The sequence below is a fragment of the Quercus robur genome, chromosome 8, assembly GCF_932294415.1.
Source record: "Quercus robur chromosome 8, dhQueRobu3.1, whole genome shotgun sequence".
Taxonomy (NCBI): Eukaryota; Viridiplantae; Streptophyta; class Magnoliopsida; order Fagales; family Fagaceae; genus Quercus; species Quercus robur.
Genome location: NC_065541.1, coordinates 46,314,295 through 46,334,754, shown reverse-complemented (window position 1 = coordinate 46,334,754; position 20,460 = coordinate 46,314,295). Strand labels below are relative to the sequence as shown.

The 20,460-nt window shown below is 39.1% G+C and overlaps 3 protein-coding genes across 3 annotated transcripts; all 3 read right to left on the bottom strand.

Moving 5' to 3' along the window:
* Positions 1-1,097: 1,097 nt before the first annotated feature.
* On the bottom strand, positions 1,098-1,640 carry LOC126696375 (uncharacterized). The gene has a single exon (XM_050393130.1). It carries the CDS (start codon positions 1,638-1,640, stop codon positions 1,098-1,100), a length of 543 nt encoding a protein of 180 aa, XP_050249087.1.
* Positions 1,641-1,718: 78 nt separating this feature from the next.
* Positions 1,719-2,192, bottom strand: LOC126696374 (uncharacterized). The gene has a single exon (XM_050393129.1). The coding sequence runs from the start codon at positions 2,190-2,192 to the stop codon at positions 1,719-1,721; it is 474 nt and encodes a 157-aa protein (XP_050249086.1).
* Positions 2,193-16,097: 13,905 nt separating this feature from the next.
* On the bottom strand, positions 16,098-17,609 carry LOC126696373 (uncharacterized). Its single transcript, XM_050393128.1, has 4 exons — positions 17,373-17,609; positions 16,833-17,174; positions 16,621-16,748; positions 16,098-16,464 (listed from the first exon to the last, which is right to left on the bottom strand). Exons 1-4 carry the CDS (start codon positions 17,607-17,609, stop codon positions 16,098-16,100), a joined length of 1,074 nt encoding a protein of 357 aa, XP_050249085.1.
* Between the last annotated feature and the right edge of the window lie 2,851 nt (positions 17,610-20,460).

The window sequence follows — 20,460 nt, the reverse complement described above, 5'->3', positions numbered from 1 at the left end:
CTAGGTGATCTACTTCGTGCAGGCTTTTTACCAACATGTCGTCAACATAAACCTAAACGTTCCTGCCAATCTGATGTGCAAACATCTTGTTCATTAGCCTTTGGTATGTTGCTCCAGCATTTTTGAGTTCGAAAGGCATCACCTTGTAGCAGAATAATCTCTGGCTTGTGACGAATGAGGTCTTCTCTTGATCAAATTCGTCCATCCTGATCTGGTTGTAGCCGAAGAAAGCGTCCATAAAGCTTAGGAGCTGGTGTCTTGCAGTTGAATTCACCAGGGTATCTATCCATGGGAGCGGGTAATTGTCTTTGGGGCAAGCCATGTTTAGGTCTGTGGAATCTACGCACATCCTTCAGTTTCCATTGGCCTTTTTGACCATAACGACGTTTGCCAACCAATCGGGATAGTATACTTCCTAGATGAAACCTGCCTCCAGTAACTTTTGAACCTCCTCGGCTATGGCCTTGTCCCACTCCTGGGCGAAGACTCGTTTCTTTTGCCGGATTGGAGGGAAGGAGGGCGACACATTCAGCTTGTGGACCATGACTGAGGGGTCAATTCCTGGCATGCCTTCATGACTCCAGACGAAGACGTCTTGGTTATTTCTTAGGAAAGTCATGATCGTCTGGCGTATTGGCCAACTGGCTAGCGTGCCAATTTTAGTCATCCGTTCAGGCCGTGTGTCGTCAAGTCTTACTTCTTCTAGCTCTTCAACTGGCTCTGCTGATGCTCGTTACTTTCCGATACACATCGTTTGCTGTTAATCCTCCATTTCTAACATGGCAATATAGCATTCTCGCGCTGCTATTTGATTTCCCCGCAGTTCTCCCACCCCATATTCCTTCGGGAATTTGATCATCAGGTAGTATGTTGAAGTTACCGCCTTCCAGGAATTGAGAGTGGGTCGCCTGAGGATGGCATTATAGGCGAACGAGTAGTCGACTACGAGAAATGTTACCCCCTTAGTGATCTGTTAAGGATAGTCACCCGCTGTCACAGCTAGTGTTATTGTGCCCCAAAGGGAACATCTTCGTACCCCCAAATCCCACGAGTGGGGCATTCGTTGGGGTCAACCGTTCCCTGTCGATCCTCATTTGCTAGAATGCTAGATAGTAAAGGATGTCTGCTGAGCTGCCGTTGTCGACGAGGACCCAATGCATGTTATAATCCCCTATCTGCAAGCTGACCACAAGTGCGTTGTCATGAGGATGGTGAAGTCTCCGAGCGTTATCCTCTGAAAATTTTATGACGGGGTTATCTATTCGCGGCATCTTTGGTACGGATCCTGTGAGTTGGACGCTATGGACCATCCTGAGGTAGGTTTTGCGGGCTTTCTTGGAAGATTCGGCTGCAGCTGTGCCCCCTACGATCATTCTTATGTCCCCTATAGGTGGTCTAGGGCGTTCGTTCTCCCGTCGTAGGGCCTGTTCCTCCGGCGTATCGGTTCTTTCCCTACTGACGAACCTCTGTAGCTTCCCTTGCCTGATAAGGGCCTCAATCTGCTGCTTCAAGTCGTAGCAGTTGGTTGTGTCATGCCCGTGGTCTCGGTGAAAGCGACAATACTTGTCTCTTGGTCTTTTGTTGGGATCTCCCTTTAATTTACCAGGGAACGTCAATGCTCCTTCATCTTTGATTTGCATCAATACTTGATCAATCGGGGCGATTAATGGGGTGAAATTGGTGAACCTTCCAGTGGGGGGTCTAGAGCGCTTTTCATCTCATTGATCCCCGGTTCTAGCAACCTTTCGCCCCGTATCTTGTCGCGTGTCCTCCTGCCTCTCCCTCTTCTTAGGCTTTTCCTCGCGGGCTAGCAATGCATCTTCTGCATTCATGTACTTGGTAGCTCTGTAGAGAACATCCGTCATGGTCTTCGGGTCATTCTTGTATAAAGAAAACAAGAACTTACCCTTCCGTAACCCGCTAGTAAATGCAACTACGAGTATCTTATTGTCAGCTTCGTCAATTGAAAGGGCTTCTTTGTTGAAACGAGTTATATAGGCCCACAGCGTCTTGTCTTCTCGCTGCTTGATGCTCATTAAGCACGGGGTGGACCTTTTGTACTGATGTCCGCCTATGAAGTGCGAGGTGAACTGGGTGCTCAACTCCTTGAAAGTATTGATGGAGTTTGGTGTCAATCTATTGAACCAAACTCGCGCAAAGCCCTTCAGCGTGGTCAGGATTGCCCTACACATGATCTCGTCTGGTACCCCCTGAAGGTGCATCAGGGTCTTGAAGGTATCTAGATGATCGAGGGGGTCCTTGACCCTGTGGTAGCTTTCGATCTAGGGCATCCAGAACTTCGGTGGCAGGGGGAATGAGTTGACGGACGTGGTAAATGGTGAGTCGGTTCTGTTTACTAGGTCGTCGAGATCAGAGGATACTCGTCCCATGAGGGCATTCATCATGACCTCCATTTGCTCCTTCATCGCCTGCATCTCTGCGATAATAGGCGGAGGGGCAAAATTCATGAGAGAAGGAAGGCTTGTGTTTTGCCGCTCTGGTTGGCTTGGGGCGTTGCTGCCCTCTGGCCTCTCCTGTTCCCTTCGTTCGGCACTGTTACCTTCCTAGTTTTCCTCCTGAAGGTTAGGTCCTGCATCCCTTTGGCGTAGCTGCTCCTCCAGATCATGGTTCTGCTTTGTGAGTCGTTCTACTGCTGCCATGAGAGTCTGGACCTGTCTTTCTAATGCAGTAGATCTTGGCGGCTCATCTTCTTAAACGTTGTTGGTGGTAGCCATCGAGCGAGTGAGTACCATGCGACTCTTATGTCTGGGAGGCGATAGTCTGGCTTAAACTCTTCGCGTCCCTATAGACGGCGCCAACTGATGATGCCGTAAAATCACCAGTGAGTTACACGATCCACGCTCGCTCAAACTAACAACCTGCAAGAAGAAAGAAGTGATCTTGCCGAGGGCACCAGTGTGGTGTCGGCCAAATACCCTCCGACGGTCAAATTAGAATTGTTCTCAACTCTAGAGTGCTAGAGAGGGTAAATCATGCGTACCTTGATTTGTGAGGGTATTGGAGCTTTTATAGTAGTAGGTTGACCTCTCCTCCTTGATGTAGAAGTCTTTTCCTTATAGGAATCCTCTTGAGTAATCCCAAACGTAATGGACAAGACATTTCCTTGTAGAGTGGATTTTCCATTAACGCGCGTATCTTCTGGAATGCTCTTTGTGCTAGGTTTCTGATTTCCTTGGAGACTCTACGTGTGCAACAAGAATCTGGAATCGCTCTAGGCCCTGGGCTCAATTGTTGCCGGCCCATGGGCTTGGATCCGTCAGGCCTAATGTGGTGAAAGTCCATCATGCTAAATTTTGCCCCTTCACTTTTGTAATGTCATATTGTTGGAGCAAGCCAATATTTTGTAATTGATCTGTTTCCTTCTCAATAAAATTCCTTTGCAGTTAATAAAAAATAAAAAATAAAAAATAAGCCAAGCTTGTAGACTTGGAGCTGTATGCATTTGAAACGTGTATGTTGATTCTCTGGTGCTTTGAATGGTTTTAGGGTAGTCCTTCCCTAAGTTCTAAGTTGTTCTATGTATATATAATGTGCTTTTAGTTGTATAGATTTCTTGTATACTTTTTTTAAAAATAGGATTTTTAGTTTGTATACCTGATTCTTAAGTAGAAATTTTTGTTCGGGATCACATTATTTAATTTTTGAATTTTTTAATCCAAATGAGCATATTTGCTAACTTGTGTGATTAAGAGTGGTTGACATTTTCTGTTTTGTAAGACCCACCACTTTACAATGTTTACATTGCCCACTCACAATTGTATAAATTAATAAGTTAGTTGTATTCGTAAGTGGATTGTGTTTTTATTGTTCAATGCCATTCATACCAAACAATCCTTGACCCTCTCTCTCAATTTTTACCCATGTTTAATTATTTATTAAGTAATCAAGACTCAAAACTTACTTTCGTTCTCATCTCTCCCATTTGTGTATGCTTCTTTTATAATAAAAAAAAAAAACTTACTTTCTCTCCCCTCCTTCATCCAATATTGACCTAGCTCATTGAAAATATTTCTAATTCTTCTAACGTGATCAAGAAATAAATAAATAAATCTTCTGCAGTATTAATTAATTTGATATATTATCACAATACCCTTTAACAAATGTGCCAAACTTTGTTTGTCTTAAAAAAAAATCTACAATTTTATAACATCCTTTTTAGGGCTTTTTGAAAATAAAAGCAAAAGCAAAAAAGGAAAAGGTAGGTATAGAACTAGAATTCTTTCCTTGGGGCCGACCTCTAAGACCAAAATGAAGTTGTGTAAAACTCAAATCACACACACACACATCTATAGATACACACGTTCATACATAATGTGAGTAAATTTTTCATATTTTGCAAAAGATAACTAAACTAAAATTTATGAGAAATTCCTAAATCTAATTTCTTCTTTTTAATTTTTTTAATAGTATAAATACTATCTTTCATATTAAATTGAATTTGTTTCAATAAAAAAAAACTATAAAATTAAATAAGTCATATATTATTCAATAATTGAAATATCTATAAATTTTATATTAAAAAATTCAATTTAAATAAAGTTTTTATATGTTATCTTTAATATATTTTTAACTTATAATGAGATAATCTTTGCTTTGTTTAAACTTTTGAAGTTTTATTTCAAAAAGATAAATTTATTTACCACCCGCAATATTCTACTGTAGAATATACTTTAATAATATAAATAAATTTTATATATATATATATATATATTATTTGACCCATAAGTAATAAAGCAATACATTAATAAAGAATTTAAAAAAAAAAAAAAAAAAACTATCATTCTAATCAATCTCTAAATTAAAAGAAAAAAAATTGATTTTCTTTTCAACTGATATCTTATGTGACTTTGCACTCTTTCCTACACCAAAAATCAACAATATACTGTAAATATAAGAAAAACAACAAGAAATTGAAGAAAACAATATTTGGGTACTCAAGAAAATTATAAAAACTAAAAATATTAAACATATATTTCAAAGTGACAAAACATAGAATTCCTGAGACAATATTTATTAAGCATATCAAATAAATATTTTATTTTGGATTTAACAATAAATTTTCTTTACCCGCGTGCCTTAAATAAAATTATATTAGAATCAGTTAAGAATTTTCATGTATTATTTTCGCAAAATATGAATTTTGAGTGGGAGCTTTTATAAAATTTGTACAATCTATTTATAATCTTGCTATTTTTTAATGGTATTATAAACACTTAAGAACTTTCATGTACTTTTTTTTCCCAAGAAAGTAATGAATTTGAATAGAGCTTTTATAAAAATATTATATTATATTTTTCTCTTGTTGTTTTATTTAAGGGGGCCAATTTGTATTTTTAGGGAAGTTAAATTCTTAAAATTTTTAATTATGCAACATAAAAATATAAATTAATAAAACTTTGTGGGCTTGGGCTGAGGGGCCATAGCTTGGCAAAAGAGTCATTTAAGTTGTGAATTTAAATTAGAACCAATAATAACTTACCATCTATGATTTATTGTGAAAATAATGTAGATACATGTAGCACTTCTCTTGTGTTTGTATTTTAACACTATTTGCAAAATTTGTTGCATATAATAATGTCTCACTATTGTATAGTTTTTCAAATTAATACTGATTTCTCCGTGTTATGCTTCACTCAACTAGATTGGGCCATTTTTTTGTTTGTTTGTTATGTAACGAAGTCAAATGAAATTTGACCATCAATCTGAGAAGCATTCATGGACAAAGAAGAGAAAAAGGTTTTTAGTACTTAGCAAGATTTTAAAATTTTCCTTTGTAAGTGGTGCGTTTTCCTTATCCTTTGATGCATGTGGATAGTTTTTAAAGTTGATTGTTTTGTTTTGTTTTGTTTTGTTTTTATAAATCTACATCGAAACTTAAATCCTCATCATGGAAATCAATGATCTATGTGACAAGCTCGAGCTCGATGACCTTTTCTTCAATTTCTCTAAGGCTTTAGAATTGAGTGCAACCAAAATTTGATGAGATAGGCAAGCAAAAGTGTGAATTTTTCTTGTTTTATTATTATTATTATTATTATTATTATTATTATTATTATTATTATTTATAGGATTTTTTTTTGTTTAGTTGAGATAACGTAAGTGTCAATTTATGGTGAGGGTACTGAATTAAATGAGGTTTATGCAAATAGATAGAATATACAATCATATATATAAAGACGGTCATTCTACTATACCCGTCTATTTTTTTAGTGTGTATGGTACTCACCCAAATCTTAGCCGCATATTTTTAGTGTTTCAATCTTGACCGATTATTTAGCTTTAGTAGTAACCCTGTTATTGGTAGAATAGGTAGTGTATAAAAACAAAACAAGAAAAACAAAAAAACCAAAGAAAAAGAAAGAAAACAGAGAATGCGAGATTGGTAAAAGAAAGCAGAGTGAAATAAAAAGAGGGCAAAGAAGCAAATCGTCCACCGCAAGCCACCGCCACCGCCAACTCTCACCTTCCACCACCTTTAGATCGTCTACCACTACCACGTACCGATGAGAATTTGTTTTAGTATTTGAGAATCTGTTTTTCTTTCTTTCTTTATTTGATTTGGGGTTTTTGTTTGTTTTTTTTTTTTTTTAAGGTTAGATTTGATCTAGGTATTTTAGTATTGTGAAGCTAAGTCTTGTGTAAGAATTGAGTTTTTTTTTTTTCTAAAAAAAAAAAAAAAAAAACTGATTTTGGGTTAATTTGTTTGGGTATTTCAGATTGATTTGGTTTTGGTATTTTTTGGGTTATATGTTTGCTAGTTACCTGTGATGATTTGGGGTTAAAGATCCAAGCACTGAAATTATATGAGCCGATATGTCTCCAAAATCTTCTCAAGTTAAATAAGTAAAATAGAAATAAAATAAACATTATTTATGATTAATCATACAGAAATATTGATTATTTGAAACTTTTTTTTTATGCATGATTAAGCATTCTGTAATGTCATTTTCCCCTTAAGGTGATAAATTGATAATCATGCCTTGGAGGGTTGAGTTTGTCAACTTTGGCTGGTGTATCTACATTGTCATTGTGGTATGTAAATATGTAATGCAAACTATCACTATGTTAGCTGCTGGTTTAGAGTATTATTAAAAAAAAATGACAATAATAATTATGCAAGTCCCCATTTGAAAGTTCTGGATAACTTATAATTATGTTAATCACATGGTTCCTTGAGTTATTTGGATGTGAAAACGTGCATGCTTGGAAGTCACCAACTTCAAAATGTGGCAAATGCCACTTATGCAACACTCTGCCTTCGTAAATCAAGGTTTCTTTGATTATGTTCTCCACCAAAAGAAAGCTTTTTGAGTATTCCATTGATTTTAGGTTTATACTTCCATTATAACTTTATTTTTTGGGGGTCATTTTATTACTAGTAATAAGAGTAGTGTGCAGTCCCAAGTGTGAGTTTTATAGTTGACTACTTGCTTTGCGTAACGGAAGAAAAACAGAGCCATGAGTGAGAGCGCTGTTCGATCAAGGGAGGAAGATGAGGAGCTCCAGCGGAGCACCAAAAAAGTCAAAGAAAGTCACCGAAGTGGAGTCGGATGATAAGTTCTCTGACCTCTCATCAGTGGGAGAATACGATCTCAGTGGGTGAATGCGCTAATAGTAAAGGTATTTGGTAAAACGTTAGGGTATAACTACCTTCATTCACGTGTTATGGGGTTGTGGAAACCTACAGGAAGGGTGGATTGCATTGGATTAGGACAAGATTTTTTTCTTATTAAGTTCTCAATTCAAGAAGATCATACCAAATTCCTTAGAAAAGGACCTTAGTTTGTTGGAGGACACTATCTGTCTATTAGAAGCTGGGAACCAAATTTTAGGCCTTCATTAGCCAACCTATCATCAGTAGCAGTATGGATTCGCCTCCTTGAATTATGTATAGAGTATTATGAGCATTTGGTGTTAAAGGAAATAGGAGAGGCCATAGGACCTGTTCTGAGGATCGATACACACACAGCGGCGAAATCCAGAGGACGTTTTGCAAGGTTGTGTGTGCAAGTTAACTTGGATAAGCCTTTAGCAAGACTTCTCAAGTTTGGAGGGATAGACCAGTGAATCCAGTATGAGGGGATCAGCTCCTTGTGTTTTGATTATGGATAGGTGGGGCATAAGGTTGAGACCTACCCTTACATGATCAGAACTTCACTGGTGGAAGATTGGAACGGCGAAGAGGGCGAAAGTCAAGGCACTGAGGAGTCCATTGTGCAAGACACTGAAGGCTTTGGACCTTGGGTCCTTGTTACATGAAAGAGGCAACAGTTTAAAAAGGTGTTGAAAGACCAAGCTCGACCTTCCCATTTGGGATCCCCAGCCCACAATCCCATAAATCTAAATGCTAGTAGCCCTCCCAACCACTCATTGGGCCTTGACAAAGTAGAGATTGGTAACTGTGAGGGAAAGTAAAAGCCCAATGACCTTTTAGATAATTGTGCCCCCTGTACAGACAACTTGGTGGTGCCCCATCATACTGAAAAGTCCAGTCACATGAATTCAGCACCTAAGGATAAAAAGGCATCCCATGGTCAAAATGTGAAAACGAAAAGCCGAGAATCCTTTAGCTTAGTGGGTGATAGCTCTAAGCCTACACCCACGTGGAAAGTGGTAGGTACCAAACCATTCGGCCCTCCCTTTGAAGCCACAGCTAAGCAAAGTTTCCTTAGAACCACACAAATTTTAGACACAACCTTTAAAGGGTTCAAGGCAGAAGGTTCTTCTTCTTCCATGGGAGATTTTTGCAAAGCTATAGTTGTGGAGGGAAATATGGATTTGGACAACGGAGTAAAGGAGCGTGCTCAATCATCCAACCTTGAAGTTGTTTTTGCCACCATCTCCAATTATCCTTTGAGGTGAATACATCCTAAGCTTCAGCCAAGGAAGATGGTGCTGATTGAAGATGATTCAGACTCGGAGTAGATGGGGGGTATGGATGCCTCAATGGAAAGTGACACTTTCAGTCTGGCGGAGCAAATGGGGGGCATGGATGCCTCAATGGAAGTAATACAACCTGATAAAAGGGGTGATATACTTATTCCCTCTTGAGTTGTTAAATTCCTTTTTATTAATTCTATAATGAATATTTTAATTTGGAATTGTTAGGGTGCTCTTAACCCCAATTTTCGTAGTATTTTCAATGGTATGGTCAGCTCTTACTCTCTTGCTATCATGATTATTTCTAAAAAATAAAAAATAAAAAAAATAAAAACCTAGTGGTGAGAGAGCCAAAGGAATTGCTGACAGATTAGCCCTTGATGGGGTTATTTTTGCCAACACCATTGGTCTGACTTGGGGGTTATGGATTCTATGGGACTTTGCTCAAGTGGATACAGCCGAACTATCCTCAACAGAGCAAGAAATTCATGTGGTGGTCACTCCAAGCTATTCCAATAATCCCTGGCTTTTGTCTACCATCCATGCTAGTCCAAGGTATGCTGAAAGATGCCTCTTATGGGAAAATTTGGAATCTGTTTCGGGTCTCCATTCTCTTCCTTGGATAATTGCTGGTGACTTTAATGAAGTGCTTATAGGAGAAGACAAATTCGGGGGAAGACCGGTTAACATCAATAAAGCCCTTCAGTTTCAAGAGTGCTTGGATGTTGGTAGGATGATTGACATTGGCTATTTTGGACCTCGCTACACGTGGTCAAATAACAGGTCGTTGATTGGACTCATTCAGGAGAGAATTGATAGGTTTTTTTTAATGCTGACTGGAATGGTTGTTACCCTAAAGCTTATGTTAGACACTTGGAAAGGTCTCATTCAGATCATTGCCATATGTTGCTAAGTTTGGCTAGGAATCAGGGCACTACTCTTCCTCGCCCCTTTAGATTTCAGCTGATGTGGCTGTCTCACTCATCCTTTCTTGCTATGGTTAGAAATGCTAGGATGACCCCTCCTACTTTGTCACAGGCAATCTCTAATTTTTAGACTCAAGCAAAAGAGTGGAATAAAAATGTCTTCAGGAATTTATTTTACCAAAAGAAAAGAGTTATTGCTAGACTTAAGGGTGTGCAGCTAGCCCTATCAAGGAATGCAAATGATTTCCTGGTTAGTTTAAAGAAGGACCTTAGAGCGGAACTTAATGAGGTATCTAAACTTGAAGAGGAGTTCTGGGCTATGAAAGCGCGTATTACTTGGCTTGTTGAGGGGGACAGAAACATTGGTTTTTTTCACACTTCAACCCTTGTTCGGAGGAGAAGGAACCGCATATCATGTATAAAAGACTGAGCTGGAAACTGGATTCATTGGGAAAGGGATATAGCCAACTTCTTGAGGCTTGGCTTCGTTGAATTATTTTCATCTAGCCACAGCTCCTCCACCCTCTCCCCTTGGGATCCTCCTTTTTGGCAAGCCTGCATAAGGGGGGAAGTTGCTGGTAAGATTACTTGTCCTGTTTCTGATGAGGAAATTAAGGCAAGTTTTTGGGCCCTAAAAGCTTTCAAAGCTCCGGGACCTGACAGACTTCATACCGGATTTTTTCAAAGGTTTTGGCTATTGGTTGGAGATTGGGTTAGGGAAAAAAATTAAGAAAATCTTTTTCTCTACTAAAGTCCCAGAATACCTCAACCAAACCTTGATCACTTTGGTTCCTAAGTGCAAAAACCTAGAATCCTTCATCAATTTCCATCCTATTAGCCTTTGCAACACTGTGTATAAGATTGTTTCAAAGATCATTGTGGCCAGGATCAGGCCTTTGCTCACTATTTTGGTGTCTTCGCTGCAAGCTGCTTTTGTTCCGAGAAGGAAAGGCACTGATAATGCTGTTATTGTCCAAGAGATTATTCATACTATGTCTAGGAAAAAAGGAAGACATGGACTCATGGCAATAAAGATAGACCTTGAAAAGGCTTATGATCGCCTCGAATGGAGCTTCATAAGGGACATCCTGAACCTTTTCAAGTTCCCAACCTAGCTAATTTCTCTTATCATGAGCTGTGTGTCTACTTCCTCGATATCCATTCTTTTCAATGAAGGAGCTCTTGATCCTTTTCATCTGTCTAGGGGTATTCGCCAAGGGGACCCTCTCCCTCCCTACCTATTTTTTCTTTGTATGGAAGTGTTGGGGGCCCTTATATCGGAAAAATGCAGTGCTAAATTATGGAATCTAGTCAAGGCATCCCAAGGAGGCTTAGGTTTTTCCCATCTCTTTTTTGTGGACGATTTGGTCTTATTTGTGAAAGCAGACCGCAAGAACTACATGGCTGTTAAGGATACACTTGACACCTTTTGCAGTCTCTCAGGGCAAAAGGTGAGTCATGAAAAATCTAGAGTATATTTTTCTCCTAATGTGGCTGTCGACAATTAGGCTGATCTGTGTGAGTTATTGAGATTCTGGTCTACCCCTTCTCTTGGTAAATACTTGGGCTTCCCTATCAAACATTCGGGTATAAATCAAGATTTTGGGTACATTATAGAGCAGATGCAAAATCGCCTTGCTGGATGGAAAGCAAACCTCCTCTCCTTTACGGGTTGAATGGTCCTTATCCAAGCCATGACAACTGCCATTCCTAGCTATGCCATGCAATGTGTGGCCCTTCCTTCAAAGATTCTTTGCAACATGGATAGAATCAGCCGAAATTTCCTATGGGGATCAATGGAATCCAAGAAAAAGATCCATTTGATTAGTTGGAAAAAGATCACAAGGCCGAAGAAGGAAGGTGGCTTAGGAATTCTAACAACAAAGGAAAAAATATTGCCTTATTAGCCAAGCTTAACTAGCGTCTACAATGTGAAAACACTTCCATTTGGGTAAGATTCCTTCTTCAAAAATATTGTTCCCCTAGAAGAGTTCTTAATCTCAACACCAAGAGCAAGCCGTGCTCTTCCACATGGTTAGCAATCTGAAAGGGTGAGAAGGTTTTTAAAGAAGGGACAAAATGGGCTATCGGAAGGGATAACAATTTGTAGTTATGGCATGACAAATGGATGGATAAGGGCACTCTTAGAAAACAGATTGTTAGGCCTCTTAATCATGAAGAGGATGGACTTTTATTGAAGGATGTGGTTAATTATTCAGGTTGGAATTTGGCAAAATTTATCCTTCTCCCTCCCTAACTCCTTGATGAAAGAAATTAAAGCTACTCCTATTTCTTTTACGGCTTAAAGTGCTGATCGCATTATTTGGTGTTCCTCCCCTAGTGGGAATTTTGACCTTAAAGAAGCTTACAAATTGGCTTGCTTGGAAGATGAGGGCTGGTCCTCTGTATCTTTTAATGGTGAATGGATTTGGAAGGTGAGTATCATCCCTAAAATTCAGTGTTTTATATGGCAATGCTTCCTCTAAAGCATACCGGCTCGTGGAGTGCTCTCTACTAGAGGATTGAGTGATGTGTGTCCCTTGTGTAATAAAGGTATTGAAACCATTACTTATGCTCTTAGGGATTGCCGAGAAGCCCAGGTTTTTTGGAACTCCCTAGCCCCCCCCCCCCCCCCTTGTTTACTTCTCTCTTCTACAGATCTAGCCTGAAGGATTGGCTTCAGCTCAACTGTTATTGCTCTCAGGTTTCCTCTTTATCTAATATTATATGGGGGAATATTTTTTCCTTTAGTATTTGGTCCTTGTGGATTCGGCGTAACAATGTTATTTTTCGAAATGAGAGGCAGCCATGTAATTTAGGAACTGATGCTATTGCGAGAGCCACAGAATTTGCTTTCATCAGGTCCAATGGGAAACAAATCCGTGCCAAGACTCCCATTAAAGCTAGCTGGATTAAACCATCGTTAAATTGGCATAAGCTTAACTCTGATGGCTCTTTTCTCAACAACCCAGGTTTGTCAAGTGGAGGAGGCTTAATTCGGGATGACAAAGGTCTTTGGGTTAAAGGGTATACAAGGGCTGTTGGCTACACCACTAGTTTTGCAGTTGAACTATGGGCTTTAAGGGACGGTATCAGGCTTTGTATCTCTCTAAAAGTCCCTGCTATGATTGTGGAACTTGATGCGCAACTACTTGTGGATTTGTTGAAGAAGGATGATGGTTAGTCCAATAGCTATGGTGCTCTCCTCAGTGACTGCAAGGTTGGGCTTCAACAAATTCCCATGGTTCATGTCTAACATTGCTTCCAAGAAGCTAATAAATGCGTGGATGTCCTTACTAGAACGGGTGCTCTTCTCCCACAAGATTTTGTAGTGTACTTAGACCACCCTACTGAGGTTTCCTTATTACTCAGTTTAGACAGTGCAGGGGTGGCTTTTGATAAATGGGTTCGGTTAATGTGTGCCCTTAGGGTATACATTAAGTTTTCTATTTTTGGAAACATTTTCTCAGAAATTGAAAAAGCTGTCATTACTTTTCCAATTCTTGAGAAATTTTTTTCCAAAAATGGAAATTAATGTGTGCCCTTAGGGCACACATTAGTAAAATCCTTGATAAATTTGTATATATAAAAAATATATATTAATTAATCAAAATGTAAATTATTATTTTTTTTTTATAAAACGAGTAGTTATTTAGTTTATAGAAATCAAAGCCAAAATCCGTTCCATAGTTTTTAATGAAAGCATCCTTTTCACCAAAAATAATAGAGCAGTGTGCATGAAATTGTTGGATTGTGCTATGTAAAGTCTTATATCTCTGTATGTGCTATGTAAAGTCTCATCACTGTGTCACCCACATTTTGTCATCAAACCAAGTTTTTGGTAACCCAAACTAAACACATTTTGAGAAGGAAACTTTTGAAGTCAGTCTAAGAACCAAAATGGTTTTCTTTGCACATGTTTTAGGCAATAGGGACAGACTGAAATTCAAGGCTATAAGTAAAAATGTAGAATTTGGTTACAATTTTGCACGAGTGGGGGTGGTATAGGCTCTGTTAGTCTAGGAGGGAAAAGGTTTTCCAAGGCAGGAATAATATATTCATCACTTTCTTTTCTTTCTTAACCAAAGTTTTGGAATTAAAAAAAAAAAAAAAAAGTTTCAGAACCTCACGTGGGAAAGCCAGTATACTATTTTGTGCTAGTATAATTTTGTTTCTTTTCTTTTACTTTTCTTTTTACTGCTCAGTAAGTATTGTTTACGCGCCAAGTGAAATGTTTGTTCCTAAAATGAGCCATTTTTTACGCTGCTTTGCTACTCTTTTTCAACCCAAGTTTAGTCTGTGGTAGAAAATAGGCGTAAATGCTCTTTTCGTCCCTACTTTTTGGGGTCATTTCTATTTTGGTCCCTACATTTCTATTTTACCATTTTTAGTCCTAAATCCAATTAACGCTTGTTATTTAAGTCCTTTCCGTCAGCCAACAGACGGAAATGGCTGACGTGGCTAACGGACTGATTAAAATATGCTCTCGTCTCCCATGCCACCTGGGTTTCCTGCCCCATTTTTCGCACGTGACCCTCACTTACCCCCCAAATCAGTACCAGAAACCCTAAACTCCCAAAATTCGAGCTTCGACCTCCACCCACACAGCTAATCCTCATCTCCCAAAACCACGATCAAAACAAACAATCTTCGAAGCCCAATGGAAGCAAGTTGTTCAACAAATTCCAGTGTGAGGAGGAGAGCACCAATGACGTGCTACTGTAATAAAAAACCTATCCTAGTTGTGGCGTGGACTGAAGACAACCCTGGCAGAAGGTTCTATGGTTGTCCAAACAACTGGGTATGTCAATTTCAGTAAATTTTTTGAGTGGGTTTTAGTTAATTTCAGTATGTTGTTTCGGATTTCCATTTTTCATTTTTCAGAGCATTATCTATGTTTCAGGTGGGGCGGAAGTGTCGATTCTTCTAATGGCGTGATGATGAGATATGTGAACGTGGTAAGGTGCTTATCCCACAGCAAAGGCAAAGGGTCATCAAACTTGAGGCTGAGCTTGCAGACTACAAGAAGAGAGAGAAGTTTTTAGTTGTAGTTGTGGCATTGTTAGTGGCGATATTTGCAGTTCTATGTTTGCTTAGGTAGGGGGTGGGAATAACTTGTGTGGGTTGCTGTGCTTGTTAGTGCATGTAGGGTTGCAGTGTTTATGTATGTTTATGTATGGAGGGTTGCAGTGTTAATGTATGGAGGGTTGGCAGTGGCAGTGTGCTCTATTTTGGTAGGATTAGTTAATAGCAATGACACACACCTGCTGCTTATTTTGTACTCCTTCTGTTGAGAAATAAATGAATACCTTTCTCATTCAATTCAATGTGTGGATGTGTGGATTGGAAATGTCCCTGTTGAACCAAGTAGCAGATTTCCAAGTGCATGCAACAAATAAAACTGGTAACAGATAACATATTCCAAGAAAGCATTATACTACACATATAAAACAAGACAGAAGGAAACAACAAACTCAATCTTGAAATCTAAACATCTTAAATAACATACTGCCAAACTTAACCCAGACATAGTTATCATTAAAAAAAAGCAAAAGTATGTTTAAATAACAAAAGGGCATTGTTCAACTGCCAATCTTAACCCAAACAGCAGGGCATTGTTTAAGTAATACCAATAATACAAAATAAGGGCTTGGCTATAATTATACAAAACACAAGCCATTCATCAAAAGATATAAAACGACAAGCTATTCATTTTTTTCTTGGATCATGCGTTGATGACTGATTCCTAGCAAACTTGATAGCCCCCATGTATCTAGATGCATTCTTGGAAGCATTCAGGGTCTCTGATGTGACCATCCTTTTCCTCCTCAGTCTTGGAATTGGACTGCTGCCTAAGTTGGGTGGTGCAATTGGATTGGATGATCCTGTGGGGGTCTGGTGTGCACTTGGACTAGAGCTGTACATGCTGGACTGGGGTGGTGGAAAAGGTGTGGCAGTGCTGTGCATGTTGGTCTGGAATGGTGCACTTGGGCTGGATGAGAAGTGCATGCTGGTTTGGAATGGTGCACAAGGAGTGAAGGTGTGCATGCTGGACTGAAATGATGGCAACGGCTGAGGTGGTGCACCAGGAGTGAAGGTGTGCATGCTGAACTGGGATGATACAGATGGCTGAGGTGGTGTAAATGGGGTGGCTGAGCTTGGTTGAGCTTAAGCTTGTCCTATTGGCTAATTGATGTTGGAATAGTTTCTACATCTGCTGGTCTACAAACAAGAAATCCACATTTATTGACATGTAATATGTACAAACTCTCACACATTTACTTGACAGATATGGTAGAATGTTACCTTTTTGGCTGCACTAGTTCTGTTTGTGGTGCCTGGTAGGGAAGAGTTTCCTCCAACCTCACCCTTGCAACTTCTTTTATTGTGTCCTATTTTACCACAAGTCCTACATTGTTTGGAGATACCAACTCTCCTACCTACTGCTTCACCAGGCTCCCTTGTCCTCTTCTTCTTGGGCCTGCCAGGTGGTCTTCTTTTGATAGGAGGCTGAACGGGTTGGACACCACTGGGCCTCCACATATTCTGCCCATTGATAGGTACAATTACTGGCTCATAACAGGCCTTATATGTGGAGACATGAAAACACCTATGCACATACTGCTCAGCCTCTTGCCTATTGAAGAATATGTAGGAAATTGCATGGGCACATGGTATGCTAGTCGTATTCCATTTCCTGCAACTACAATCTCATTTTTCCATGTCCACATTGAAGCTTTACAGTCCACTTTTAACCTCAAACTGTGTATGACCTGCTCAACAAGCAAACCACCTGCTGCTTGCAATCTTTTCCCTATGCAACCTCTTAAGCACTTTAGGGCATATCTCTGATTCCACTCTCATGATCTTTTGTCTGTTATATTGAAACCTGGTCATAAGATATACCTTGATGGACTCCAGCTGTAATCACACACAAAATGTTAATCAAACAATGTATCAAATAATGTATCTAACTAACTGTTACTCAAAGGCTTAGATTCATACCATAGTAATTATAGGCTTAGATCTAAACTTCAAAATCCTGCTGTTAAAACTCTCACACATGTTGTTTAGTACTGTATCACTCAACCCATCCTCACTGAACATGTGTCTGGCCCATATGGTGGTTGAATAATCTTGCAACCAACTGTGTGCATCCTCATCAATTCCCTTTAGTTCATCCATCAGCCTATCAAACTCAGCTTTATAAGTAGCTTTGGTTGCTTTCCAAAAGAACTCTCTGATCAGAACACCAGGATGATTCTTCCTAAGATTATTGTAGAGGTGTCTGCAGCAGATCCTATGCTCATATTGTGGCCAATTATCAATGAAGGTCTGTACCAACCCCTGTGAGTACAACAAGTGCAATTGTGGTGTTAGTAACTCACTTATCACAACAAGTATAACAAGTGCAATAAATATGGTACTAAACATACATACCTTCTGCTGGTCTGATATAAATGTTCATCTTGTGTTCTGACCTATGTCTGCAAGTAGCAAATTTATGAATCATGTCCAGGAGTCTTTAGTTTCAGCCTCCAATACAGCATAGGCAAGTGGGAAGTACTCTTCATTAGGGTCTCTAGCAACTGCTGTGATTAATTGCCCACCTGACTTAGTCTTCAAGTGGCAGGCATCCAAACCAATTATTGGCCTACAGCCAGCCATAAACCCTTTCTTACAACCCTCTAGGCATATATACAACCTCTCAAAATATGGAACCCCACAGATCAGGTCCATCTCAGCAGCCAAATCACCTTCATTGAAGGTGTGTACCTTCATAAGTACGGTACTGCCAAGGCTAGCCCTCCTCAACTCTTCACAATACTCCCAAAGTTGATTGTACTGCTATGTGTGAGCCCCATCAACATATTCTCTTGCCTTCTCCCTAGCCCTGCTGGCTTTTCCCAGAGTTATGTTTAGTATAAACTTCTCATGTACAGCATCTTAGATGTCTTTTAGTTTCATGTTAGGTTGTCTTCTCACTCTCTTCATCAATTTCCTCCCAATGTATGAAGAAGTGCACCTTGGATTCTTAAAGCTCCTAGTGCATGTGTGTTCCAGGTTCAGTGTTCTCAATTGGTAGCTTTTCTCTCTTGGCACCTTTGCTAGATATGCCATAAACTTGCAGCTTTCCTGGCAAACTGCTCTTACCCTCAGCAAATCATTTTTTACAAACCTAATCCCCCAGCCACCATTAACTACATAATCAGTTATAGCTTCTTTGAATTGCTTAAGTGTTGTGAACAACATATCTTTCTCAAATCTAATATGTTCAGCCTTAGCAACTGGCTTGAACACTAGGAAGGTCCTCTTTTGTCCCCTTCCCTTTCCTACAGGTGTTTTCAGTTCATCCTCAGAGCTATCAATATCATCCCTAACATCATCATCAGTCTGATCCTCATCAGAAGCTTCCCAACTATCACTACTTTCCTCCACAAACTCCCTCTCCTCAGAATTCACTACATCTTCATCCTCTAGGCCACTTCCTTTACCATCACCTCCTCCACTGTCACTGCTATCAACTACATCCTTGTCCTCAGATGGGTGCTGAGTTATAGGTTCCTTACTTGCTCTTCTAGAATAAACCTCTGTAGCATCAACCTCAACAACATCATCATCATCATTATCAACCTCCTCAACCATTGGTGTGTTACTTTCTCTCCTTGAGTAGGCTTGTTCAACATCTACTTCAATGTGATCCTCATTATTATCCTCATTATAACTGTTATTATCCTCATCATTACTGCCACATCCTAAGGGGTTTTGCTCCACTGCCAATGGTTGCACATCTGCCCCAACAAGCTCACCTTCATCCACTAGTATAGGATTATCCACAGAGTGCTCTAAAAACACATGAATTTCTTCATGACCAATCACTAAATCTGTCATAAACATGGCATCATCATCATCAACTATCAAATGGAAATTAGCTCTCTCTAGATCACTACCAAGAATTTTATACCAAATCCTGCTCATAGAGGTGTACCCAAACTCCCTGCATATACCCTCAATCTCTGTCTTGGACCACCTATCAAGGTCACAATTGTCCACTATATCCACTATACCTCCCACATATTTTCGAGGGTCATCAGTAAAATACCCACCATGATGCACAGACAAACTAAATAGCTCACTCATTCTGCATGCAAAACACATATAAACCATTGGTTAACAAAACAACACTCATTACTTATTAGTTAAATAATAGTGACTACATTCGAAAATAGTACTCATTAGTTAACAATATATCACACAGTAATTATTTCCCAACTCAGCACTCATCATTCCACAATCCACCTCAACTATTTTGAATTATATGTTATGATAATGCACATTATCTTCAACAGGGGAGTAGGGGGACCACGTTGGAAAGCACAAACAAACACATATTAAACAGCAATGTCATAAGCATTTTGTCCCACAGCAGAAACACATTGGAAGCCACAAAGAAACGCATACCCAGACAAGGACCAACAAACAGTCAAAAGTAACTAAACAAACATAATAAAGCCAAAACCCAAACAATGAATATACAAAAGCAACATTGTGGCCCCTACGCATAATATAAAGCTAGCTATATATAAGGACATACACAGAGAGAGAGAGAGAGCTAATACCTGTGTGTTTGGTCTCTATCTCACAGAGATAGAGATCTCACTGCTCTTCTTTTCTCTGCTATTCGAAGAAAAATGGGTTTGGGTATATATATATATTTCTAGGGTTCTTTGTCTGCGATGGTGGTTTGTTTGTCTGCGATGGTGGTGGTTTGATCGGGAGAGAAGGTGGACTGATTTGATTTGGGGGTTCACAGAAAGAGAAGGTAGACTGATTTGGTTTGGGGGAAGGTGGACCAATTTTGGGTTTCTGGTACTGATTTGGGGGGTAGTGAGGGTCACGTGAGGGTCACATGCAAAAAATGGGGCGGGAAACCCAGGTGGCATGGGTGACGAGAGCCACGGTGGATTTTTATTAATATTTTAATCAGTTCGTTAGCCACGTCAGCCATTTCCGTCTGTTGGCTGACGGAAAGGACTTAAATAACAAGCGTTAATTGGATTTAGGATTAAAAATGGTAAAATAGAAATGTAGGGACCAAAATAGAAATGACCCCAAAATGTAGGGACGAAAAGAGCATTTACGCCTAGAAAATATCGACAGGTTTTGCATCAATCCACTCGCGATTGTAGCGCGTGAACATCATGTTCCTTTTTTTAAACAAAAAAATTCCTTTTATGATTTGAAATTAAGAAAATTGTGATTGAAGAGATTGATGGGCAGTTGGCAATGCAATGGTAACAGCCAGCACACACCTGCCTTTTCAGATAAAAAACCCAACAACGAATTTAAAAATAATAAAAATAAATCAGATTTGAAAAATGATTTTTTAATGCCTTTTTCCTTAATTTTCTCGAATAAAAAAAAAATAGAATCAGTTGCAAGAAATAATTCCTCTTCTTACTAAAAGAACGAACGTTTTTACCCTTAATTTCCTGGTATTTTTAACGGATATTTAAGATTTATGTCTCGCATCGTCAAAATATGACCATTATTACTAATTTTAAATAATTAAAGGACAAATTTTAGCTACAAAATTAGTTGTAACTATTGGATTACATCTTCTTCTTATATC

What these genes read in the sequence shown, in the direction of transcription:
- LOC126696375 (XM_050393130.1), bottom strand. Translation starts at nt 1,640, where the DNA reads ATGCAAATCAAAGATGAAGGAGCATTGACGTTCCCTGGTAAATTAAAG.
- LOC126696374 (XM_050393129.1), bottom strand. Translation starts at nt 2,192, where the DNA reads ATGTGTAGGGCAATCCTGACCACGCTGAAGGGCTTTGCGCGAGTTTGG.
- LOC126696373 (XM_050393128.1), bottom strand. Translation starts at nt 17,609, where the DNA reads ATGAAGGTACACACCTTCAATGAAGGTGATTTGGCTGCTGAGATGGAC. An exon ending in ACTTCCCACTTGCCTATGCT is followed by an intron (nt 17,175 to 17,372) that starts GTATTGGAGGCT and finishes TTGTACTCACAG; the next exon opens with GGGTTGGTACAGACCTTCAT. An exon ending in GAAAAGATTGCAAGCAGCAG is followed by an intron (nt 16,465 to 16,620) that starts GTGGTTTGCTTG and finishes ATTCTTCAATAG; the next exon opens with GCAAGAGGCTGAGCAGTATG.